Below are 24,881 nucleotides of genomic sequence, written 5' to 3' on the forward strand. Positions count from 1 at the left end.
ACCTTTGATTGCCCTGTGCTCCTTATTCATAAGCCCCCAGACAAGGACTGTACCCTAGAGGCTTACTGATCTCCTTGCCTCTTCTGTTTTCATAGGAAGCACCGGAGAGCACGAGACCGGTCCAGGTCCTCCTCTTCTTCCTCCCAGTCATCCCACTCCTACAAAGCAGAAGAGTACACTGAAGAGACAGAAGAGAGAGAGGAGAGCACCACGGGCTTTGACAAATCCAGACTGGGGACCAAAGACTTCGTGGGTCCAAGTGAACGAGGAGGCAGAGCACGAGGGGCCTTTGTAAGACTCTGCCCCCTCCCTTTCTTTAAGTCCTTTCTCCTGCTAATTCTAATTATGTGCTTATCAAAACATTTATTTTGTTGCTCTTGATACAGGTGATTAGGTCAGTAGACCCTAGAATCTGTGGTTTCCCATTCCCCAGGCTTTCCATTTTTAATTTTTTTTTTTTCCTGTTCATAATCACTTAGCCAGAAAGCCTCTTAGGGCTTCTGGTCTGAAATTCCTCACTTGTTTTAATTCCTGCTGTATGTAGGGAGGCCCTTATGGCATTGTCCCCTGTCTGGGCTGTAGACTTGAGATAAACAGAAAGGGAATAGCTAAAAACCAGTTAACCAGCATAATGACTAGAGGACAGCAGAGAATTATTTGAATAGAAGGCAAGGAGTTGTTTTTCTCCATTCCTTACATGGACCCTTTGTTCCTTTCCCCGTTTACTGCCATAGCAGTTTCGAGCCAGAGGACGAGGCTGGGGCAGAGGCAACTATTCTGGTAACAACAACAGCAGCAGCAACAACGATTTTCAGAAGAGAAGCCGGGAGGAGGAATGGGACCCTGAGTATACACCCAAAAGCAAGAAGTACTACTTGGTATGTGTCGGGATAACCAGAAAGGGCGAGGGGGCCTTTGCCATACACAGTGGCTGATAGTGAGGCTTTAATTGATTTTTCCAGAATTGCATGCAGGTAGGGCTTCCCTGGTGGCTCAGAGGTTAAAGCGTCTGCCTCCAATGCGGGAGACCCGGGTTCGATCCCTGGGTCGGGAAGATCCCCTGGAGAAGGAAATGGTAACCCACTCCAGTATTCTTGCCTGGAGAATCCCATGGACGGAGAAGCCTGGTAGGCTACAGTCCATGGGGTCTCAAAGAGTCGGACACGACTGAGCGACTGAACGGAACGGAACGGATGGCACTGGTTACATGTGTGCTTGTGGGCTAGTATAGTTCTGGCAAGATGACTGTTCTCTAGAGAGGCAGTCCTGACCTTGAAAGTGTTATCTAAGATGTTTATGGATTCCAGGATAAGCAGGAAAGCTTGCTCTTGCCTTTTTGTCCGTTTTACTGCTCACCCACCCTAAGCCTTCCTTCAGCCTTTACAAGCCATTATCTTCCCCAGAGGCGGCAGTTCCACCTTTTCTCGCCCCTGGACAATATGAATAGGAAAGACAGTTCTCTTTTTGAGGGAGGGCACCTGTCTCCAGAATGAAACACCACTGGAGCTGGGCTCTTCTAGGCTGAATTACTTGGCCAGTGAGAGAGCTCTGTTGCCTTGATATGTTAACACCAGGCTCAGATCCAAGCAGATGTGACTGAGTGTTGTAACCAAGGTAATCTTGCTGCTGAGTCTCATCACCCATGAGGACTGGCCTGGAAACAGGAAGCTGGGAAATATGTTGCTGTGTAAATCACTGTGCATAGCCAACCTCGCTTTTCTGGGGCTACTAGAAGCTACTCTGAGATTCCCAGAGGACCCTTGAACCTATATCTAGGAAAATGTTGGCTGGACTGGGCCCAGGATAGGCACTGGAGTGGGGCTGTTTAGAGGAAGGGTGAAAGGCCGTACCCTATATGTCCCTGAAGGAGCGTTGCCAACCTGATTAATTTAGGCTAGTGAAAAAGCAGCTGGCCCTTTAGTTGAACAAACCACTCAGGAACCTCAGGTACTACTTGTGTGGGTGGAAGGTTCAGACTCTTTGAAGTCATGGGGCTGATGAGGTAACAGTGACTTTTCAAAATCCTTTCTCATTCATTCTTTGGTTCCCCCCTTCTCTCTCATGAGATCGTCAGAGCAGGGATTGAGTTATAGTTTTTTTTTTTTTTCTTCTACTCTGCCACACTGCCTTCTTGCATAAAACTAGAGAAGGGAGGAAAGATCCAAGACAGTAGGCTGGGTTCTGGCTCTGCCTTTGCCAGTACTGGTCTGAGACAGTGAGCCATTTGCCCTTGGTCTCACTGCCTGTTCTTGGCTGAGGTGGGGAGGCTTGGGGAGAGCTGGATAAAACTCCCAGCTGTGTGTGTCTTCTGTGTTGCTTCCTCTCTTAGGTTACAGACAACTCAGATCAGAAATAGTTTCATGTTTGGGGGTGATTGGCTTACACCCCCTCTTTGAGAGAGTGTGTTCTAAATAATATGGAGTTACTTAAAGTTCCTCCGGCTGTTTTCTCTAGTGGAGGGTTGATAATGATAGGGTAGGGTAGATGTGAGGATTAAATGAGATAATGTAGAAGTTCTTTGAAGATTTTATCATCATCGTCATTATAATCCCTAAACGACTGTGTTAGAATTCAAGGAACCGAACTGAATATTCTCTTAGATCTGAATCAGTAGCATTTTTCGAGTGGGGGACAGGGAGGAGGACAGGACATAGGCTTGTTTGGGAAAGTCACATTTGGGTAGGTGCAGAGGAGAGGCTGCTCTTGTTTACCCTGGCATTGATGACAGCTTTCCTTTTCTTTTAAGCATGATGACCGTGAAGGTGAAGGCAGTGAGAAGTGGGTGAGCCGGGGCCGGGGCCGAGGAGCCTTCCCTCGTGGTCGGGGCCGGTTCATGTTCCGGAAATCCAGCACCAGCCCCAAGTGGGCCCACGACAAGTTCAGTGGGGAGGAAGGGGAGATTGAAGACGATGAGAGTGGGACAGAGAACCGAGAAGAGAAGGACAATTTACAGCCTACAACTGAGTAGCGGCCACTCTTGCTGGGAGCCCCTGCCCGAGTGAGAGAGGCACCGGGAAGACGGCTGGTGAGGAGCTAAACAGAGGAGCCTCGAGAAGATTCTGAAAATCCCACCCCTACCCCCCACCAGCCATGCAAAATCCTACAACTGCCGAAGAGCATCCTGGTGTTCCACCAGACAGAGGCGACTGGCTGTGGGGCCTGGGGTCAGGCCCAGCTCTTGAGCAAAACACACCATGTTGGGCTTTAGCTACGTGTTTCTCGTTTATTGTTGGTGTGTGGGGTGGGGGCTGGGGTAGGGAGGGCAGAGCGATAACTTGGATTTTGGTTTGTTCCCTGTTAGAAACCAACAGTTTTATTCTTCATTTCATTTCATTTGGAGCTGAGGACTAATTTGATTTTCAGTCTCTTTATCCGTATTTTAAAAGCCCCCTCTTTTGTTTTTTCTTTAGGCATATATAGTAACATTAGCAGAAAGATTTAATTTGGGCAACTTTGATTCTTAAAAGAGAAAACAAAGCATGTGAATAAATATTGACTTGTTCACCTCAGTTTGGGACCAAACTGCGTGGGTCTTTGTAAAACTTGGTTTTGTATGTCGAGGAGGAGTTCAAGGCCTTTCTGACCACCTTGTGTTCCCCTTTTCTGCGCAGCCATGTATCATGTGGTGTTGCTCCTAACACACCCCATGTGCGCACCTCCCCTCCCCCCAATATTTTCTGATTTCTTGTGGGCTGGGCTTCCCCTTCTCCACCAGCAGCTCCAGTATCCCAAACTTTCTAGTCCTGCTGATCCTCTCAGCAACAGGGGTGGAAACTGGATGGCAGTTTCTGGTCTGTTTTCTAAGAAACTTCTGACTTCTATTATCTTTACAAATATAAGATGAGAAAATAATTTTTTCAATATTTTTTATTAATCTTTTTATAAAATGAAAAGAAACTCCTATGATCGATTAAGGAAGGTGGTTATGGCTGGGTGGTTTGTGGGGGTTTTTTTGTTTTGTGTTTTTTTCTTTTTCCTTTTTTTTTTAAAAAACCTTAAGCTTTAAGTTGAAACACTCTCTGATGTTTGGGGGGAAAACATCCTCTTAAAATGGGTCCTTGTGCTTGCCTTCTGGGGAGGCGGTCCTGAGCAGGTGAATCATATGGCATTTATGCATATGTTATATGCGGACTGCACCCACCTCTTCCCCCCCCCCAACCTTTGCCTCCTGGGTTCTTATGCTACTTTCCCCTTACTTTGCTACATTTCTATAGTTAAGTTGGTTTTACTTGAATGATTCATGTTTAGGGGAAAAAAAAATGAAAATACCCTTAAAATTTGTTTCAACTCCTCCTGCAAATAAAAAAATAAATGAAGTGGCAGATGTAAATGGCTCTGGTCATTGTCACCCTGACTGGGTGTGGGTGGGTGTGTTGGGGGCCAGGTGGTGGATGTCCCTCATAGCAGCTTCAGGGAACCAGAAAGATGAAATGTCTGGGGGGCTGGGCCCAGACTGTTGAAGCCCCATTCCCTCCAGCCACAGACAAGATTGTTGTGGGAGGAGCCTTAGCCAGTGATTTTGCTTCATATCCTGTTCTTAGACATCCTAGGAGAACCAGATTTTTCCACTCTGGTGTCATTGTAAGCAAGGACTTTGGCTTCCAAAGCAGTGGGGCAAGGGGCAAGGGGTGTGTATGACAGGCTTGGCCTTCTGTACACCACTAAGCAGGTAGATGATCTGAAAGTTAGCCCGGCCCACCTGGGACTGGCACTAACCTTTGCCAGCTCTGGCCTAGGCTGTAGGAAAACACAAGCCTTGAAAGCTCCCGAAGTTGCCTTCCTATCTTCCCCTGAGTTGAATCCCGAGGTGTTTCCTGAAACCAAGCTAGACCCCAGTGGCCTGAAGAAAAGGGCTTTTAAGCTCTTCCTCTCCCCTTGAAGGGACTACAGGGATGAATACACCTCCCAGGGAAAGTAGCAATAACTTTGTGCACACTGAGCAACCACCCACTCCACCCATCCAGGACCTGTCTAAGAGCGGTTGCTGCCTGCTGGGGGCCCCACCCTGGTATGCTATCTCGACTCCCATGCAGCTAAAAGCCAGGAAGAGGGTAAGCCAGGGACGGCTCTGTGCCAATGGCGAGTGGGAGATTCGGCCAAGGCTGGGATAAGGAGGGGAGGTAGCTGGGCAGATAGCTTGTCGGGGAGCTGTGATCCCAGCACTGGCCAGACAAGAGGTGCTGGAGTCCTTACCCATAGTTGGGGGCCAAGCCTGCCGATCCGGGCCGCCCCCTCCCACACCCACTCCCTGCACCGGAGCCCAACCTATGGGCTTGCGTCTCCGCCTCCTTGGCTTCACAATCTCGCGACTAGTCCCACCCTACCTGGACCCAGTACTCGGCTGCTAACGCTACCGCACCACCATCCTGCCTGCTTGGCTCCGGAAGGAGCCCCGGAAGCCATGGGTATGTGCAGAGGGTTTGGGGTGGCTACTCTGCCTGGAAATAGCATTAAAAGCCTACACCACTACTACGCTCTCCCGCTGTCCACCCTGGGTCCGGGACTCGAGCCAGGGTCAGTCAGCCCCGACTGGGCTCTTCTGAACCGCGTGCCCGCGCCATCCTCCGCCCGCAGAGGTGCTGGTCCTGGCCGGATATCGCGCTCAGAAGGAGGACGAGCTGAGCCTGGCGCCTGGTGACGTGATCCGGCAGGTGTGCAAGGGGCCCGTACGGGGCTGGATGCGTGGAGAGCTGGGGGGCCTTTGTGGCCTCTTCCCGGAGTCCCTGGTGCAGGTGAGGTCGAGCCGGAGGTCAGGCCGGGGTTCTCTGAGCGCTCCCGAGGGAGTTGAGAGCCCCTCTCCCGGTGCGCTCTTCTCGCAGGAGATCCCGGAGACTCTCCGCTGCTCCGGGGAGGCGCCGAGACCGCGCTGTGCGCGCCGCCGAGGTGAGAGCGGGAGCACGTGGACGCGCGCGCCCGGAGCCCCAGCGCCCAGGTCTTCCCCAACTCGCCTTGAAGGGCGCGGCTCTGGGCGGGGCTGCGCGGCCACGGAGCGACCCGTGATTGGTTCTCGAGTACAATGCTCCGCCCTGGGGTGGGGCCTAGACGCACGAAGGGTACGAGCGCGTCCCGCCCCTCCCCCTGCTCCGCGGACTGGGGCGTGAGGCTCAAGCTGCTTCACTCTCGTCTGACACTAGGTCGCTCAGTCAAATTTCTGGGCCGAAGATGGTGCAAGGCAAACTTCAGCTACACCCCGGAGCAGGCGGACGAGCTGCAGTTGCAAGCTGGAGAGATTGTGGAAGTGATAAAGGAGGTGAGGGGATGAAGTGATGAGGGGGTTTGAGGGGAGACGATGGAATCTGAGTGAGGAGACGGTGCCGTGAGGTTGTGGGTGATGGAACTGATGAGGAGCACAGAAATGGGAACGTGAGGGAGCACGGGAGGAGAGGGGTCATCGGGCAGAATCGGGGCGAGTCAGGGTTTAAGATTGCTAGGGAGACCCTTGGGGCAGAACCAGATGCCCCTGCGTCCTCCCCTCTTCCCAGATTGAGGACGGCTGGTGGCTGGGGAAGAAGAACGGGCAGCTGGGAGCCTTCCCATCCAACTTTGTGGAGTTGCTGGACAGTGGGCCCCCAAGTGAGACCTGGACCATGTGACCCCGTGAACCCCTGTGACCAGACTACAGTCTTCAGTGACCTGCCCCAGTGGCCTGAACCTGTGATCTGCACATCTTGCCCTATGATCCCTTTGACCTCTCCCATGACCTCAACTGAATTAGCACCCTCCCTAACCTCACTATCCCCCACCAGGCCTTGGCAATCCAGACATCCCTTCAATCATCCTTGGTCCCCAGTGGCCTCCCGAGGTAAACTGGGTGGAGTGGGCAAAGAGTTGGTGAGTTCCTCTTAGGGGGTTGGAGGCTCAGCTTGGTCCTTCCCCTGCCCCCACTAGCTGAGCAGCCTGACCTATGACAGCCCTCCAGACTACCTGCAGACAGGTGAGCACCCCGCCAAAGGGCCCCTCAAAATCCTCTTCCCCAGGCCCCTGTGACTTGGGGGAGGGGGTGCCCAGGTAGGCTGATGGAGGAGGGAGCCTATTACTTGTTTGGGGAGGGAATTTGGCTTCAGTGAACCGAACTCCCCTCAGTCTCCTACTCCGAGACCTGCAGGGTCCTGTTTGACTACCATCCTGAGGCCCCAGACGAGTTGGCGCTTCGGAGGGGTGATGAGGTGAAAGTACTGAGGAAGGTGTGCAAGGCACAGGGCAAGGGGGGCACAGGGATGGGGGGTGCTGAGGAGGGTGCGCTTAGGGAAGGAAGGAGCTTGGGGGTCTGGCTAACCTCCCCACAACCTCTTGCTTCCCCAGGTCACAGAGGATAAGGGCTGGTGGGAAGGAGAGTCTCAAGGCAGAAGAGGACTCTTCCCGGATAACTTTGTGCTCCCACCTCCCCCAGTGAGTATGGAGCCAGGCACTCTGGTGGCAAGGGGCAGGCTACTCTGGACAAAGCTGAGGGTGGTAGCACTCGCTGGACACAGCTGGAGGGCCACCCACAAGTGAGGGTGGACCTAGAAGTGTGAGGGCTCCTCTTCCAATTCTGACACTTTTTTCTGTGTAGATCAAGAAGCTGGTCCCACGGAAAGTGGTATCTCAGGAATCAGGTGGGTGCCTGGGAAGCAGGGAGTGATCTCTGGGAGGTCCACCAGTCCAGGTGCTCACAGACACCCATAGCTTCCAGGGTATCCAGTGCACACCCTTAGGAGGTACCTCCCCATGGGTTAACGGCCTGGAGGAATGTCTGGTGGGTCAGTGTTAGTACTGTGTCACTTCGTGTGTTACTACGTTCCGGTTCCTCTGTCTTGAGCATGTGGCTATCATTCTCATCAATGATTGTGTTTACGTTTGTTTCATTTTGTGAGGAAATGTATGGATTGGTATATCTGGGTCTTTGAGACTTTGTGTTCACGTATCTATCAAGTGAGTCAGAGAATAGTTCTGTTTATGTGTCAGTGTATCTGTGGGATGTTTTATGTTTTAATGTAATGCACACAATCCAAAAATATATGTAACATATGTGTTTTAAAACTTAATAACGAACACCCGTGGTCGGTCACCCAAACCCAAGAACTAGAATTGCCAGTGGTTTGTGTACGTCTCTTTCCCTTCTGCTCCTCTCCCCACATCAGAGGTAACCAGTAACCACTATCCTGAATTTTGAATAATTCCCTGGAGTTTTTAGGTGTATTCACTTATGTGCCTAAACGAGGTATCATTTAATATAGTTTTGTTTTGAGTTGTATGAAAATGGTATCATATGTTTATGGTTTTCTTGTTTCTAGTCAATATTGTGTTTCTAAAATTCACATCCATGTTGTGTGTAGATGTAGTTTATTTATTTTTCTTTTCTTTTTAAATATTTATTTATTTATTTGGCCGCTCCAGGTCTTTGCTGAGGCACTCAGGATCTTCATTCTTCATTGTGGCATGCAGGCTCTTTTAGTTCTGGCATGTGAACTCTTAGTTGCAGCAGGTGGGATCTAGTTCCCTGACCAAGGATTGAACCTCGGCCCCCTGCTTTGGGAGCGCGGGGTCTTAGCCACAGGACCACTAGGGAAGTCCCTGTAGTTCACTTGTTTTTCTGTGTTGTTTACTATTCCTTGTAGGAATTACCACAATTTATGTATCTGGTCTATTCCTGGTTGGACATTTTCACTGTTTATAGTTTTCACTCTTGAAAATGGTGCTGCCATAAATACTACGATGTGTCTGTTTCCCAGTGTGCAGGTATAATGTTTCTGTAGAATGTGGAGTGGCGCTGCTAGCTAGTAGGGTATGTGAATATTCAACTTTTATGAGGTAAAGTCACATTGGTTTCCAAAGGACTTGTACACTTCACTCCACCATTGGTCTATGAGAGCATACTGATCCAAACCCTCTTAAATGCTTGCTGTTATCAGATTTCATTATTTTTGTGAATCTGGCACAAAATAGCATCTCATTGTGGACTTCGTTTGTATTTCCCTGGTTAGTGATAGCTGTTGAGTTCTTTATATATTCTGATTATGGGATGTACATGTTATAGATTCAGTTTATGGCTTTTCTTTTTTTTTTAATAGGAGTTGTAAATTAAAAAAGGTTTTCTGAAGTATCGGTGATTTACAATATTATATTAGTTTCAGGTGTACAACATAGGGATTCAAAATTTTTACCTCTTTTACTCCATTTAAAGTTATTGTAAAATATTGACTATATTTTACAATAATAATAAATTCGTGAAGTGAAAGTCACTCAGTTGTGTCCAACACTTTGCGATGCCATGGACTGTCAGTCCATGGAATTCTCTAGGCCAGAATATTGGAGTGGATAGCCTTTTCCTTCGCCAGGGGATCTTCCCAACCCAGGGATTGAACCCAGGTCTCCTGCATTGCAGGTGGATTCTTTACCAGCTGAGCCACAAGGGAAGCCCAAGAATACTGGAGTGGGTAGCCTATCCCTTCTCCAGCGCATTTTCCCGACCCAAGAATCAAACCGGGGTCTCCTGCATTGCAGGTGGATTCTTTACCAACTGAGCTATCAGGGAAGCCCAATAAATCCTTAGAGCTATTCAATAATAAATCCTTATAGCTTATTTATCTATATGTCATTTTTAAAAATTAGATTCCTCATATGATCTAATTTTAATTTTATGATCTAATCATATGAATGATATATGATATTTGTCTTTCTCTGTCTTCACTTAGCATGACAATCTCTAGGTCCAACCATGTTGCTGCAAATAGCATTATTTTGTTCTTTTTTATGGCTGAGTAATATTCCATTGTATATATCTACCACATCTTCTTATCCATTCCTCTGTAAGTGGACATTTAGATTGCTAGAAGTAATTTTAATGCACACATATCAATCTTATCTTTAATGATTAGTGTTTTTCTTGTTTAAGAAATCCCTTCATGCCTGAAGTTCAGAAAGACAGTCATTTATATTTTCTTTAAAACTTGTAAAGGGTTGCTTTTCATTTTTAAGTGCTTTTATCTATGTAGCATTGATTTTAGTGAGTGATCCAATTATACTTTTTTCCGTATAGACTATCACTTGTTCTTGCACTATATATTATTTCTGCATGTGAGTTTTATTGTGTTTTTTTGAAAATTAGATATCCTGTTTATTCCTGGGCTATAGAAATATGTTGAATCTGTAAATCCTTAATACTTTTCTATGAAGACAGTCAATTTCATCTGTGAGTAATGACAGTTTGGCTGTATCTTTTTCCCTTCTTACAACCTTTTAAATTTCATTTTCTTGTTTACTTTAGTGGCTAGGATTGTCATACAATATTGAATAGAAATAGTAATACTGAATATCATTGCTCTGTTCCTGATTTTAAATGAAATGCTTAAAACTTTTTTCCTTTCACAATGATATTTGATGCTTAGATCTTTTGTAAGTATGTTTTTGTCTGATTAAGGAAGATCCTTTCTATTTTTTTTACTTGGAATTTTCATCAAAAGTGGGTACCAGATTCTCTCATTGTTTATGTGAATCATTTGAAATGATTAAATGGGTTTTCTTCTTTAATCTGTCAATGTAAAGATATCTGTAGGATTTTCTAATACTAAGTCACCCTTATATTCCAGGGATGAATTCATATTGGTCATGGTTTATTATTTTTTAATATGCTGTTGGGATACCGTCTCAGTTTTTTTTTTCCCCTTCAGATTTTTGCATTTATTTTTACTGCCTTAATCTGATTATCAGTACTATACTGGCCCCTGAATGAGTTAAGGAATATACTTTTTTAAACAAATTATTTATTTTTGGCTGCACTGGGTCTTCATTGCAGCACATGGGCCCTTTGTTGCTGTGTGTGGGTTTTCTCTAGTTGTGGTGAGCAAGGGTTACTCTCTAGATGTGGTGTATGGGCTTCTCATTGAAGTTGCTTCTCTTGTTGCAGAGCGCAGGCTCGGTAGTTGTGGCACATGGGCCTAGTTATCCCCCAGCATGTGGGATCTTCCCAGGCCAGGACTTGAACCCATGTCCCCTGCATCAGCAGGCAGATTCTTAATCACTGGACCACAAAGGAAATCCCGAGGAATATACTTTTTTTTTTTTTTTCATATCTTTAAATATCTTTTAGATCTTACATAAGATGGGAATCATCTTTCTTTGAAAGCTGATAAAATTTGCTTATAGATTCATCTGGTCCTGTTTTCTTCTGTTACAGGAAGATTTTTAAACTGCTTCAGTTTTTTTTTTATAGTTATAAGCAAGTCTGGCTTCTGGCTAAAATTCTTTTTTCCTTTTTCTTTTTTTCTTCCCTTCCCCACCTTCTGGCTTAAAGGAACAGAAATAGCTCACATTTTCAGAAGTTGGAAACCCACAGTCAGGATGTTGACGTGGCCATGTTCTCTGTGAACGATCTGGGGGAAGAATCTTCCCTTGCTTCTTCTTAGCTTCTGGTGCTCTTTGGCTTGTAGACGCACCTCTCTGTTCTCTTGTCTGTCTTCATAGGGTCTTCTGCCCTGTGCGTCTCTGTCCAAATTTCCCTCTTCTAATAAGGATACCAGTCACTGGGTTAGGGTCCACCCTAACCTAGTATGACGTCCTCATAACTTTATTACATCTACAAAGACCCCTTTACAATTGCTCCTTAGAGGACTTCGCTTTGGAACTCAGAGGGAGAAGAAACCTCACACCTTAGGAGACTTACACAAGTAGCCTTCTGTCTCCTGCTTCCTGGGTAACCATGGTTGACCAAAAATCTCATGAAAATTCTTGAATCGGTTCTAGTGAGTTATATGTTCAAATTATCCACTTAATCAATATTGTCTAATCATTTGTATAATGTTTTTCATAATATTCTCTTACAGTCTTTTTAACTTCATCTGCATCTGTAGTTACATCTTTTCTTCATTTCTAATAGTGTTTATTTTTTCCTCTCTCTTTTCTTATTCAATTTCTTGTTACTATATTCTTATTCAGTCTCCTGTTACAATATTCAAATACTTAAAAAAAATTCTAACCATTTTTAATGTACAGTAGTGTTAACTATATGCATATTGTTTTGCAAAAGATCTCTAGAAATTACCTTTGTTTTTTACTCTAGTTTGCAATTCTTTTTCTTTGGTGATATATTAATGAGCTTAGACTATATTAATCATAATTATTTTAAAATATTTTTCAATGATTCTTTTCTTTTTTTCATGTTTCACTTTTTTCATTTTTATGAAATTTGCACTTTATTATTTTAGTGATTGAAATTTACCAGATATGTTTAACTTTACAAGTCTCAATTCAAAGTCTTAAGCTTCCTCCTGAACAAAACCTCCAACTATTGTTTTTTAATTATTTCTCCTTTCAATTCTGTAAGTGTTCTGTTTTATATATATTTGAGGCTTTGTTTTTAGGCACATATACATGTAATATTATCTCTTCCTGATGTATTCACCTGCTTATTATTATAACCTCTCCCTCTTTGTCTTCAGTAATTTTTCTTGTCTCAAAGCTTGTTCTGTCTGATGTTAACATTTTGGTACTATTATGGTTACTATTCGTGTGATATATCTTTCTCCAGTCTTTTATGGTCAACCTATTGTGTCTTTGAATCTGTTGTCCACAGTATGTAGTTGGATCTTGTTTTTTTAATTCAGTCTGACATTCTCTGCCTTTAAATTGGGGTGTTTAGTTCAGGAGTTAGCAAATTATGGTTTATGGGTCAAATCTAGCCTGTCATCTTTTTGGGGGGACAGGTGTGAACAGCTTTACTAAGATAAATTCATGTGCAATTCACTCCTTTAAGTGTGCAATCCAGTGGTGTTTAGTATAATCATAGTTGTACAACATCACACAATCAATTTTAGAACATTTTCATCACCCACTGTACTTTAAAAGAAGTTATGTATATATTTGACTGTGTCTGGTCTTCGTTGTGGGATGCAGGATCTTTGATCTTTGTTATGGCGTGCGGATCTTTAGTTGCACCCACAACTCTTAATTGTAGCATGTGGGATCTCCTTCCATGACCAGGGATCAAACCCAGGCTCCTTGCATTGGGTGTGCAGAGTCTTAACCCTTGGACCACAAGGGAGGTTCCACCCACTATGCTGTTTAGCCATTATCCTACCAGTTTCCCCATTCTCCCCTCCCCATCCCAAGACAACCACTAATCTTTGTCTTGATAGGTCTGCCTACATTTCATATCCATGATATCATATATGGTCTTTCTAATGGGCTTCTTTCACCTAGAATAATATTTTCAAGTTTCATTCATTTTGTAGTATGTATATAGTTCATTCCTTTTTATTGCCTAATAATATTCTTTTTAAAAAATATTTATTTTTATTTATTTTTTTGGCTGTTCAAGGTCTTAGTTGTGGCACACAGGATATTTCAGTTGCAGCATGTGGGGTATAGTTCCCTGACCGGGGATCAAACCTGGGCCCCCTGCACTGGCAGTGGTCTGGTGGGAAGTCCCGGCTGTGAACTTTTGTGTACAGTATTTTATGTGGATATACTTCCATTTCTCTTGGATATACACCAGTGAAAGAAACTCCTCCAGGGGAAGATCCCCTGGAGAAGGGAACGGCAACCTACTCCAGTATTCTTGCCTGGAGAATTCCATGGACAGAGGAGCCTGGTGGGCTACAATCCATGGAGTCACAAAGAGTTGGACACAATTGAGCAACTAACACACACACACATGATATATTTTTAACTTTGAGAAGAACTGGCAGGCTGTTTTCCAAAGTGACTGTACCATTTTATATTCCTGCTAATAGTGTATGAGGGCTCCAGTTTCTCCACATTCATACCAATACTTGTTATTATCTGTCTTTTGATTGTAACCATCCTAGTGGGTATGAAATGCTATCTCATTGTGGTCTTGCTTTGCATTTCTCTGAAAGCTAATGATGTTGAGTGTCTTTTCCTGTTTATTGCCTACATGTATGCCTTCTTTTGAAGAAATGGTCCTTTGCCCAATTTTTAGTTGGGTTGGCTTTTTACTACTGAATTGTAGGAGTTCTTTATATTTTCTAGGTAAAAGTCCCTGATCATATATGATTTGCAAGTATTTCCCCCATTCTTTGGGTTGGTGTTTCACTTTCTTGATGGTGTTCTTTGATGCACAAAAGTTTAAAATTTTTATGAAGTCACACCTACCCATTTTTTCTTTGGTTGCTGTGCTTTGGGTGTCACAGCAGTGAAACCAATGCCAAATCCAAAGTTGCACACCATATTGATTGAGTTCTCTTCAACCATGGCAATGAAGCTGCTGACCCTTCTCTGTCCCGCCACATGGACCAAGGCAGCAGGGACTGGGGGAAGGAAGGGAGCAGTCAAGAACACCATCAGGCACAAATACTTCTCAGATTATTTCACACCTTTGGTCAGTATCCAAGTGCTGAAATGGTGGTTTGTCACTTTTAATCCAGCTTTATATTTGCTGTGTGGGGAGAGGGTTCATCTACCAGCCACCTCACTCAGCCATAGTCAAAGCCTGCTTCTGTTACCCATTCCTTTAAACACTGCTTTCAAATCTTCACTCCTGTCTCATTCTGCTTCTAGTTACTAATTCTCTCTCTAGGTTTGATCTAGGTTTGATCTGCTGTTTATACACTGTGTTTTCACAAATGCTATTTTTCATCTCTAGTAGTTCAGAACTCTTTTTCTCTCCCTGAAAAATCTGCTGGTTTATGCCTGATGGTCCTTTAGTGGCATGCTCGTCCTTTATTTCTTCAGATGTATTATGCACAGCTGTGCTGTGTTCCCTTCCTGACACTTCCAGTGTCTGCTGTGTGGTGTGTTTGCTGACTCCTGCTGTCAGTGGTCTGCCCTCTCATGTGTTTTAGGATCTTTGTATATGATCCCAATCTGTGGGAGTCTGGCATGCCTCTGTAGGGAAAAACCTTCCAGAGAGGACTTGCCTTTACTCCTGCCAGTAGCCAGAGGGCACCAACCACCAGCGACCACTTCAGTCCTCTGGAAGAAAGTGATGCTAGGTTCTCGCTGCTCTGTGGCTACCGCGCTGTGGGCCTGTGATGAGCCAAGGGAGCCATACCTGGGGCACCTGCTCCTCCTCACAGTTCTCAGACTCTGTAGCCACAAAGTAGGGCTGCCCTCTCACTTCTTTTCTGGCCCCCGTTCTTCCCTTTTTTGTGGATTTCTCCTACCTCTCTTATGTCCAGTGGTGCCTTAAAATTGTATCCAAAAGCAGGACGTAATTGCTGTCTAGTGGGATGGTCCCACAGAACACCTAACCAGCCACACTACAAGAAGCTGAGCATTTGACTGTATGCCAGCCACTAAGCACCTCACATGGGTTAAGTCACTCAGACCTCACAGCAGCCCTCCAGGATGGGTATTCTTGTTATTCATGTTTTATGGGTGAGGACACGGGGCACAGAAAGGTTAAGTTACCAGCCAGGTTCCCATCCATCTGGCAAGTAATAGAGCAGGAATTCCAAGCCTGCTGTCTGGCTGTAGGAGCCATGCTCTCGCCCACTGCCACCCATAATTAGGGGATTCTGTTTGTGTCTGGGTGTGCTACCGTGTGTGTAAGTCAGCTTCAGCATGTGTGCATGTGCCTGGGTGGCTGGCTGTAGCTGTGGAGGTGAATGCCACTTGTGCGACTGCCTTCAGATGTTCACTGATGTCACCTTCTCCGTGTGGCCTTCCCTGATCACCCCATTTAAAATTATACACCCCTCCCACTTATTCTTCCTCAGTACGACTAATAAATCTGTGTGCATGCGTGCTAAGTTGCTTCCGTTGTGTCCAACTCTTTGCAGCTTTATGGGCTATAGCCCACCAGGCTCCTCTGTCCATGGGCTTCTCCAGGCAAGGATACTGGAGCTTTCCTCCAGGGGATCTTTCAGACCCAGGGATCAAACCTGCATTTCTTTCATCTGCGTTGGCAGGTGGGTTCTTTACCATTAATGCCACCTGGGAAGCCCAGTAACTATCAAACGCACTACATAGTTTATCTTTTAAAAAATATTGATTTGTTTGGCTGTATCCAGTCTCAGTTCCAGCATGTGAGATCTTCCTTTTGTTTGTGAGATCTTCCTTTTGTCACGTGAGGTCTTCTGTTGCAGCACACGGGTTCCAGAGCACAGGCTGAGTAGTTGTGGCGTGTGGGCTTAGTTGCACCGCAGCATATGGGATCTTAGTTCCTCGACCAGGGCTCGAACCTGTGTCCCTGCATTGCAAGGTGGATTCTTAAGCCCTGGACCACCAGGGAAGTCCCCATAGTTTACTGCTTTTGTTTGTGTCGGTCTCTTCAGTAGAACACGGGCCCTCTCTGGCTGCTGTGGGCAAGCACACCGTAGGCAGGGTGGGTGCAGCCCGTGCCCAGGTTGGAGGCTGCTGCAGTAGTTCCTGTGAAGATGGTGTGACTTGACCTAGAGAGCTTAGTCGTGGAGGTGAGGATGTGTGGCTGGATTCAGGATGTGTTTAGAACAGACAGGACTTACTGATGGTTTGTGCGTGCGGCATGAAGGAATAAAGGCGTCAAGGGGGGCGCCTCACTTTGTCATTTGAGCGAGTGGGCGAGATGGGGAACACTAGGAAAGGGGCAGATTCCGAGGATAGGAGGTTGGGAAGCCAGAGGTTAGCTCTGCTAAGTGTGTGATGCTAAGCGGAAATACTGCAAGGGCCATCGGGGATGAGTCTGGAGTCCAGGGAACAGGAAGGGGCTAGAGATGAAAATCTGGCAGTGGTTGGCTTATTGATGATAATTAGACTCATAAGACTGGATGAGGTCTCTTAGGGAGTAGACATGATAGAGAAGACAGGAGGGAGTGTGGACTGGAAGCAGGGTGGTTGTTGCCGTGGTCTAGGAAGCAGAAGAGTCTGAACCAGCCGTGGGCACTAAGCTGAGTACAAGTCTTAGAAAAGCATGGATTAAAAATTGGCGGGATTTGGAGCCATCTCCCCACAAAGCCTTGCCTGACAACTCTTTGGGGTGTTCCTGTGGTCAGTGTCCCAGAGCTCCCAGGAGCTGGTCAAATATGATTCATCTCCTGTCACTAGTCCCCTGGGCACAGCACAGGACAGGGTCAGTGACTCTTAGATGAAAGGAATGAGTGAGTGAACCAATGCCCCTCTCCCCTCCTAGCTCCTATTAAGGAACCCAAAAAGATGATGCCCAAAACAGTCCTCCCTACAGTCAAGAAGCTGGTGACAGCTCCCACTGAGCCCAGCAAAACCAAGTAAGGAGCAGGGTAGGGGGGAAGGAGGGTACAAAAGAAATGCTCCTCCCTGCCCCCACCCCCGGGTCTGATGGGGACATGTTTCAGGGCATCTTGGACACGCAGTGGAGACAGTCAGAAGCACCCCTCCCGAAACTCCAGTAAGTCTCATTGCCTCCCTGCAGTGGGGTGAGCCCTGGGGTGACTGTGCTAAGGGGACAGAGATGGGGAGCAGCCTGGGGTCCAAGGAGGCCTGGATTCCTGAGGGTCTGCTCTCACAGGCTCCAACAGCAGTTTCCAACCTGGCAGAAAGCAATCCAAGACGCAGGCTTCCCAGCAACGCCCTGCAGCCAGTCAGGTGAGAGGCATGAGACCTGGGAGAGCAGGGATCCTAGATGGAGGCTGGTTCCCAGGGGTGTGGCGTGTGAGGGTGAAGGATCCCAGGCTGAGGGGAACCAGACTCAGACCATCAAGGTACCCATCCCTTGGCTGAGCCCGTACCCCCATCACTACAGGATGAAAAGCAGAGCCGCCTTACAAAGGGCCCTCGTATGAATAAAACCCCAGTTGTGAACAAGACCGCCAGCCCGGAGAAGACACCAACTCTGGATAGGGCCCCCAGACCAGAGAAGACCCCACCTCCAGATAAGACAGAGAAGACTCTGTTTCCAGATAAGTCCCCTAACCCAGAGAAGACCCCACCTTCAGAAAAGACCCTCACTGCAGAGGAAACCCTAACTCCAGAGAAGGTCCCTACCCTAGAGGAGACCCCAACCCTGGAGGACAAGGCCCCCGGTCCAGACAGGGTCCTTTCTGTGCATGAGGCCCGGGTCCCAGAAGTCCTACTTGAAGGTGAGGCCGCTGGTCCAAAGATGGCCCCTCCGGGGGACGAGGCCCCCACCCGAGGAAAGGTCTTGACCCCAGAACCTGTGCTTTCTGAAGAGGCCTTCGCCGGAGACAACACTCAGTTCCATCACTTCTCTCCGGAGGAAGACGCCCCGCCAAACGCCAGGTCTCTTGAGGCCAGTGAGGCTCAATCCCAACAGGAGGTGCACACGCCAGAGGAGCCCCCCCTCGGCATGGCGAAACAGCCCCTGGAGAGGAGGGCCAGCTCCCCTCTCCAGTCCGAGTCCAACCCCAAGTCAGGGTCCACGCCTGCCCTTGAGAAGGCCCACCTTCAGGAAGAGGCGACGACCCTCCCGGAGGAGGCACCAGCGAGGGCTGAGGCTACCCTCAAAGAGGAGGAGTTTCCCAAAGAAGGGGTGCCCTCCAAAGAGGTAACCCCTGCTCAGAAGAATACGGAGCCCCAAACGCCCCCCACCCTGCACTCCTCGGCCCCGCCAAATCTCACAGACCGCAGAAGTGACGGAGACGACATGTTGACGATAAAGGACCAGGTGGAGGCTTTAAGGAGGTCGCTGGAGCAGATGGGGGTGCAGCTGGAGTAAGTGGGGAGAGGTGCGGGGAGGCGAGGGGTGCGGGCTCTAGGCTTGCCCGGCCCACCCCTTCCCCTGGGTCTCCCGCGTCCGCAGAAAGAAGCTGACTGACATCTGGGAGGAGCTGAAGAGCGAGAGGGAGAAGCGCCTACTGCTGGAGGTGGGTGGGGTGCGGGTCCCCTGCCGGGCGGGTTGGAGGCAGGCGGCCGGCCCTCCCCTGACGCCCTCTCCCCACTAGGTTCAGGTGAAGCAGAGGACCCGGGGCTCCATCCACGCGCAGACGCAGACGCAGACGCAGACGCACTGAGGGTGGGCCCGGGAGGGATTGCGGCGGGACCTGGAGCGAAGTCAGGTTCCGGCCACCCACGACCTTGCACACGTCTTCGGAAAACGCCAGAAAGTAAACCGCGGTGTACGCGCGCCACGCCTCTCTGGTCCGTGCGGGGCGGGGCCTGCGCGTTGGGGCGGGGCTGGCGCTCGCGTTCTCCGCCGTCCGCGTTCCTGGCAGTAGCTCGCGGGCACATCTGGCCAACCTGTGGCTCCCATTACCGTTCCCAAGGCCTGCGCACGGCTATTTTTATCCACCGGATGGTGGGGGGAGGGTGTCTCCTACGGACGCCAGCCCCCCCCCACCCCACGCTGGAGAAATGGCAGGCTGGAGGGGCCCTGGAGGGTTCGGGGATCTGCCCGCGGGCCGGATTCCAGAATCCAGCTGTGCGTCAGGGGAGGGGCCGGGCCTGGCCGGCCTGCTCTCCAGCCCAGACCCCTCCCAAATGGTCTCACTGCCCTTTCAGAGGAACTCACAGGAATGCAGTGACGGACACGAACTCCACGGCCCAGCTCAGGCACACTTGGTTACACTGGGGGTAATAGCGCCTTAGCGTCAGGGTCAGGGTCCCGAGGCCTTGTGTGCGTGTGTGATTGAAATGATGCATAAACCCAGGGCATTTGTAGAGACAGGGGCGACCTGTACCCAGGCGTTACCCGGTAAGGAATGCACTTTAAGGAATGTGGTTGATTTGTGTGCGTGTGTCTGTGGGTGCAGCGTGTGTTTTTGCCATGTGTGAACTGAATGCAAGCATGTGTGCCGAGGTGCGAGTTGCATGGAAGGAGGTGGGCAGCCTGGTAGAGGGATCTCAACCCTAGGGCCCCCTCCATGGCAAGAGCCTGGGTGTTACTAGAAGCAAAGGTAACGGAGGCTGAGTCACTGAGAATGCAGCCTTCATTGGTCATGTCACCTCTTAACCGTCCCCTGGAGAGGGGATGGGACCCTGCGTCCTACCCTACCCCCAGGGCCTTCTGGCTGGACTAGGAAATGGTGTCTCCTAGAGGGCCAGAATCCAGGCCCGATAGCACCAAGGGAGCCGTGGGTGTGGGGCCTCCATAGCACCGTGGGCAGGGTCAGTCCAAAGGTCCTGGGGCAGCTCTGAGCCCCTACGCACGTCCTGGACGCTGAGCACCTTGTAGCGCGAGTGGGGCCGGTCAGTAATAGTGCATGCGGCCCAGGGTGCCCGTGCCCGTGGGGCTGGGCCCCAGCGTGCCGGTGCCCAGCAGGTCCGGCTGTCCGGTGCGCCAGATCTCTCGCAGAATCCGTTCCCGTTCCTCCAGCCGCTGTGCCCGCTCCAGCTCCTCCGCCGAAGTGAAGACGTTGACGCTCAGGGGCCCGTCGGGCTCCGCGGACAGCTCGGGGCCCGGCAGCGTGTCGTCGGGGCCAAGCCGCGTCACCGTGTCCTCGTCATCGTCGTCCTCCTCCTCGTCGTCCTCGGCCTCCAGGGTGCTGCTGCGGGGGTCCCGGCGCGGGGCGGGGCCGCGGGGCCGCGGGCGGGGTGCACAGGAGATGCTGATGACCAGCAGGCACAGGGTGAGGAGCAGCCCAAAACAGACGCCCAGCACGAAGTAGAGGCCGAAGCTCTCGGGGTTAGCTGGGGGTCAGAGGGCAGAAGTCATGGAGGGGGCCTGATGCGTGGGGGTCGACCCATCTCGAAAAGAGTCCAGGTTTTAAGTTGGTGGGGGCAAAGATAGCACCCCCTATTTGAAGGACCTTAGTAGCCGCCATTGGGCAGTTGGGGGCGTGAAGATGGGGGTGGGTGGGAGTAGATGACTGGCTAAACGGGGAGGGGGGTATAGTCAGGGGTGGCGAGGAGGGAAAGGAAGCGGTGGAGGGGAGCCTGATGGGGCGGGGAGGGGTCCGTGTCCCGGGGTCTGCCCTCACCGCGGATGTGCGCGTAGGCCGCCAGGCTGTTGCTGAGCAACTCCATGTCCCTTCTGGGGGCATCCATGCTTCTCTGGGGGCGCAGCTCCCCTGTCAGCCTGCGAGGTCAGCAAGGTCAGATCCTTCGCCCTCTCTAGAGCCGACCCTGTCCCCGCTTCCTCCTCGGGGCAGCTCCGCTCCCTGGAAGGGCAGCCCCGCTCCCTGGAAGGGCAGCCCCAGCCAGGTTCCACCCTGGAGAGAGCGGCTTCCTAACTTCCTTGCAGACTTGGGCCCTGGCTGCGGGGAGGCGGGTGTCCTTCCCCCGGGCGCGGACGCCCCAACAACCTGAGGGACCGGGGAGTGAGCCGCGGGAGGCTCCGCCTCCTGGTGGGGGTCCCCAAAAGAAGCCTGCTGTCGCCGTCCGGGAAGCGCGACGGAGGAGGGAGACGCGGGCGCCTTCCCACTCCCTGGGCTGACTCCGGGAAGAGAAGCCGCCTCCCTCTTCCATCCCGCCCGCCCCGTGGGGATCCCCCGGCCCAGAGGCCGGGTCTCACTCACCGTCAGCGCCCCGCTTCCCTGCTGCCCGGCCCCGGCGCGTCCGGCGTCCGCAGACACCCGGGGCCCGGCCGCTCCCGCCCCGTCCGGTCCCGGCCGCCTCTCCGCCCCGCTCGGCTCCCAGGCCGCAGCAGCGCGGGCCGGACTCGGGCTGATGGATCGGCCGGCGGAAAGTTTCCTCCGAGGAAAGAGGAGGGACGGGGCGGGGCGGGGCGGGGCGGGGGAGGCGGGGAGGAAAAGGGCCGGGAGAGGAAGGGGAGAGGAGGGTGAAGTGGGTGGGGGGGGAGGGGGGGGGCGCTGAGGGGCCGTCTGCTCCCCCACAGGAAACCGCTGGGGAGGCGGGTTGCAGGGGTCCGCCCCCAGGCTGCTAATAACAACAATAATGAGGATGGGGTTCTGCCGAGGTGCCAGGCAATGGGCTAAATCCTTTATAATATTTTTTTTCATTTAATCCTAACCCTATAACGTGGGGACCATTATCCCCACTTGAGGGATAAGTCAGCTGAGTCATGGAGAGATTGAATACCCCAGTGGTCAGGATTTGAACCCTCAGTTCTCTGACCCCGGGCTCTTAACCCCTTCCCGAAACCTTACTCTTACTCCCCGGAGGCCTCCTTACCCAGGGGAGACTGCCCCTTTCCCCAGTTCAGATGCCAGACCTCTCCCAGACACTCTGCCACAATGTCCAGGGCCGGGGCTCTCCACCCCTCCTCCCAAAGCCCCCTCCACGAGTGTGTCCAGCTGGCCCAGCTCTGGTCGTGCAGGGTTAATGAATGTTGGACTCTGGCTTCAAGCCAGACCCAGGCCAGCCTTGCAGAGCCCAGCCCGGGGCTTCTGCTGGGCCCTGTGCCCTTCTGCCACCAGAGCACAGGGCAGAGGTGTGTTTGGCTCTGGGCTAAACCTGCTGGTGCATGTTCGTGCATTTCCACCCAGGCTCAGAGCTTGTGCCTGCCACATGTGTGTGATCAGCATGCGGCCAGGTCTTCTTCCTGCCCAGACTCCCAGGCCCCCGCTTTCGGGCCCCCCTTCCTGTGCTGGGCCTGGGGTGAGGGGGAGGCCTTCTTGGCAGGAGCCTTAGAGAGGAGGAGGGAAGGAAGGGGGGAGAGGAAATTGCAGACATAGCTGAAGGCACAGCCTGAGGCCTTGGGGCCAGTGACCCCCCTTTCTGTCCAGGCTGGAGACCCCCGCTCCCAGTCCTGAGTCTGGGTTCAAGCAGAGGGCAGATCTGGTTGGGAAAAGAACTAGGATGGCTACCATGGGGAGGGAAAAGGGGCTGTTGGTGTCTCTGTGACTGTTTAGTCTGTTCTTTGAGTGTGTGTGGAGGTATGTCTGCCCATGTTTGTATATTTGTGTCTATTTTCATGTTGTATCTGCCTGAGCACTTTTGTGGGGTTGAGTATGTCTGTGTATCAGTCCATTCAGCTGCTGGTCAACAAATGCTAATTGGTCTGCTTAGCACTTCCTAGTAATAGGGTTCAGCAGTAAACAGCAGGGACACAAATCTTGGCTCTCTTGGAAGATGGTCCTGGGTGCTGCTGAGTGCTCAGAGGGCGATGGAGTGGGGCGGTGTGATGAGGAACACCTGGGGCAGCTCTCGCACGTGACATGGGGAGAGGCTTGAATCCTGAAGAAGGGGCAGCTGAGCTGAGAGCTGCAGGAGGGTGTCGGGCAGGAAAAAGGCTGAGGGCCCCCAAGGTAGGAGTGTCTGGCCTCACCTGGCTCCCAGGGGGGACAGGGGAGGGTGGAGGGGGTGATTGTGAAGGGGCTGGCAGGCCTGTGGAGGCACTTGGATGTTATCGCAAGTGTAATGGGAGCCCCTAGGTTCCATCAGAGAATGTCATGGTTCCGTGACGCACTTTGGAGAGGTCCTGGGGGTGAGCGGGGGGCTCCAGGTAGGAAAGGGGCTGCAGGGCAAGAATGGAAAGAGAGGGAGCCGTGTGCTGGCTGGCAGCCAGCCAGGCCAGCAGTGGCTGAGGGCTTGGACCAGGGGGGCTGGTGGAGGTGAGCCAGGCTCAGACGCTGATGGGGGTGGCAGCAGGCTCTCTGCACTCCACGAGGACACGAGGGAAGCAGGGATGGAGGACCGCTGCTTGGATTGGGCCCGATCACCTGAGGAAAGCTCAGGTTGGGGAGCACGATGTAGGGAATTCAAGTTCCATTTCAGGTGGTTGATTTGAGAGGTCCATGAGTATCTGGGTGGAGCCATCAGACACACAGGCGCGGCCCGGAGGAGTCTGGTCGGCCTGGGTGTGTGTTTGAGAGTCCTCAGCACACAGGATGGATTGAACACCCCGGGAGTGGCTGAGGTCGCCCAGGGGACAGGAGAGGAGAGAGCTCTGGATGCTGCATTTCAGGGCTCCTGCAGGAGATGGCAGTCCGTGAGGGGGAGGAAGACCTGGCCAGGCGAGGGTGTGATCAAACGTATTAAACTGGGCTGTGAGGGCAAAGGTGAGGCTGGAACCCAACTCCTGGCTGTGGGTTTCCTTGGGTTGCACTGACATGTTCAATGGCTGCTGTCCGTGGGAGTATCGGTGTGCATCGGGTGTGTGGGTATGGCCAAACCTGGGTGTGCGTCGGTTTGTATGGCACACACCTGTGCTCCGTGTGGGTCTGTGTGCATGCCTGTCTGAGTGGGGGCTGTGAGAGGTTGGATATGTTTGTATTAAGCTGTTGACTCGCATCTGTGCTATGCAGATCTCTGGGTATCGCTACCTACAGACGAAGGTGTGTCTGTGTTTGGGTTGGCATGTGACTTACGTGAGTGGGTCAGATGTGACTCAGCCCTGGAGAAGCAGGTGGCCATGTTGGAGCAGACTGGGAGTTGAGATGGTGTCTGGTCCCTCAATGAGAGGTACCCAGAGGCCTGCCTTCTTCAGGGGTCGGAGGGAGGCACATGGCCAAGCACATGGCACATGGCCAGGCACATGGCCAGGTGGGAGAAGTGGCGGGCTTGCCTGGAAGGTTCAGAGAAGCTGGGGGTTGCTCCTCAAGGCCCTGGGAGAGGTGCCTGAAGCCTTTGGCCCCTGTGGTCCCCTGACACCATTCCCCTGCCCTCCTGGCCACATGCCTATCTGCTTTTCCGCCTGCCTCTGCCCACCCGCCAGGCTGTCTGTAGATCTGCCCAGGCACCAGGTTTCCGGTCATGCTGGCTAGGATCTCTGTGTACCTGTCACCTGCCTACCTGGCTTGCATCCCACTTCTCTACCTGCTGATTTCCTCCCTGTCTGTCAGCCTATGGCTGACCTGCTGCCTGCCCACCTGCCTGCTTGATAGCTGCCTTTCTGTCCTGTCTGCCTGTGAGACTAAACATTTGTCACCTTGGGAGGCACAGAGTGTTCCTAAGATGAAGCACAGGAAAGACAGGTATTAAGGGGTGGTCATTACTTTGCCAACAAAAGTCCGTCTATTCAAAGCTGTGGTTTTTCCAGTGGTCATGTATGGATGTGAGAGCTGGACCATAAAGAAAGCTGAGCGCTGAAGAACTGATGCTTTTGAACTGTGGTGCTGGAGAAGACTCTTGAGAGTCCCTTGGACTGCAAGGAGATCCAACCAGTCCATCCTAAAGGAGATCAGTCCTGG

General features: G+C 50.9%; 3 protein-coding genes across 7 annotated transcripts in view; 2 read left to right on the top strand and 1 right to left on the bottom strand.

The window, feature by feature from the left end:
• The window catches only part of THRAP3 (thyroid hormone receptor associated protein 3), a 74,039-nt gene extending 69,723 nt beyond the window's left edge, over positions 1–4,316 (top strand). For 3 of the 4 annotated variants that reach the window (XM_055403874.2, XM_055403877.2, XM_055403875.2), the window contains 3 exons: positions 96–291; positions 735–878; positions 2,747–4,316. In XM_055403874.2, the coding sequence (XP_055259849.2) occupies positions 96–291; positions 735–878; positions 2,747–2,968 (562 nt within the window). In that variant the 3' untranslated portion in view covers positions 2,969–4,316. The remainder of the gene's footprint in view (positions 1–95; positions 292–734; positions 879–2,746) is intronic. The other variant, XM_055403879.2, reaches the window with a different exon arrangement.
• A 261-nt stretch (positions 4,317–4,577) lies between these two features.
• On the top strand, positions 4,578–18,937 carry MNMIP1 (manchette microtubule inner protein 1). 2 transcript variants are annotated; one of them, XM_055403880.2, is made up of 16 exons: positions 4,578–5,405; positions 5,575–5,732; positions 5,820–5,883; positions 6,135–6,250; positions 6,483–6,573; positions 6,747–6,802; positions 6,889–6,934; positions 7,084–7,184; positions 7,303–7,389; positions 7,553–7,595; positions 17,048–17,141; positions 17,229–17,281; positions 17,402–17,478; positions 17,636–18,564; positions 18,653–18,716; positions 18,795–18,937. In XM_055403880.2, the coding sequence occupies exons 1-16, from the start codon at positions 5,402–5,404 to the stop codon at positions 18,861–18,863; spliced, it is 2,052 nt and encodes a 683-aa protein (XP_055259855.1). In that variant the 5' UTR covers positions 4,578–5,401; the 3' UTR covers positions 18,864–18,937. The 2 variants fall into 2 exon arrangements, with proteins under 2 accessions (XP_055259855.1, XP_055259856.1); XM_055403881.2 differs by lacking the exons at positions 6,483–6,573; positions 6,747–6,802; positions 6,889–6,934; positions 7,084–7,184 and having other exon boundaries at positions 4,600–5,405.
• On the bottom strand, positions 18,507–21,503 carry EVA1B (eva-1 homolog B). The gene is made up of 3 exons (XM_055403882.2): positions 21,306–21,503; positions 20,769–20,866; positions 18,507–20,478 (listed from the first exon to the last, which is right to left on the bottom strand). The coding sequence occupies exons 2-3, from the start codon at positions 20,833–20,835 to the stop codon at positions 20,039–20,041; spliced, it is 507 nt and encodes a 168-aa protein (XP_055259857.1). The 5' UTR covers positions 20,836–20,866; positions 21,306–21,503; the 3' UTR covers positions 18,507–20,038.
• Between the last annotated feature and the right edge of the window lie 3,378 nt (positions 21,504–24,881).

The sequence above is a fragment of the Moschus berezovskii genome, chromosome 4 (assembly GCF_049115385.1).
Source record: "Moschus berezovskii isolate FMDL1 chromosome 4, NW_MosBer_1.0, whole genome shotgun sequence".
NCBI lineage: Eukaryota > Metazoa > Chordata > Mammalia > Artiodactyla > Moschidae > Moschus > Moschus berezovskii.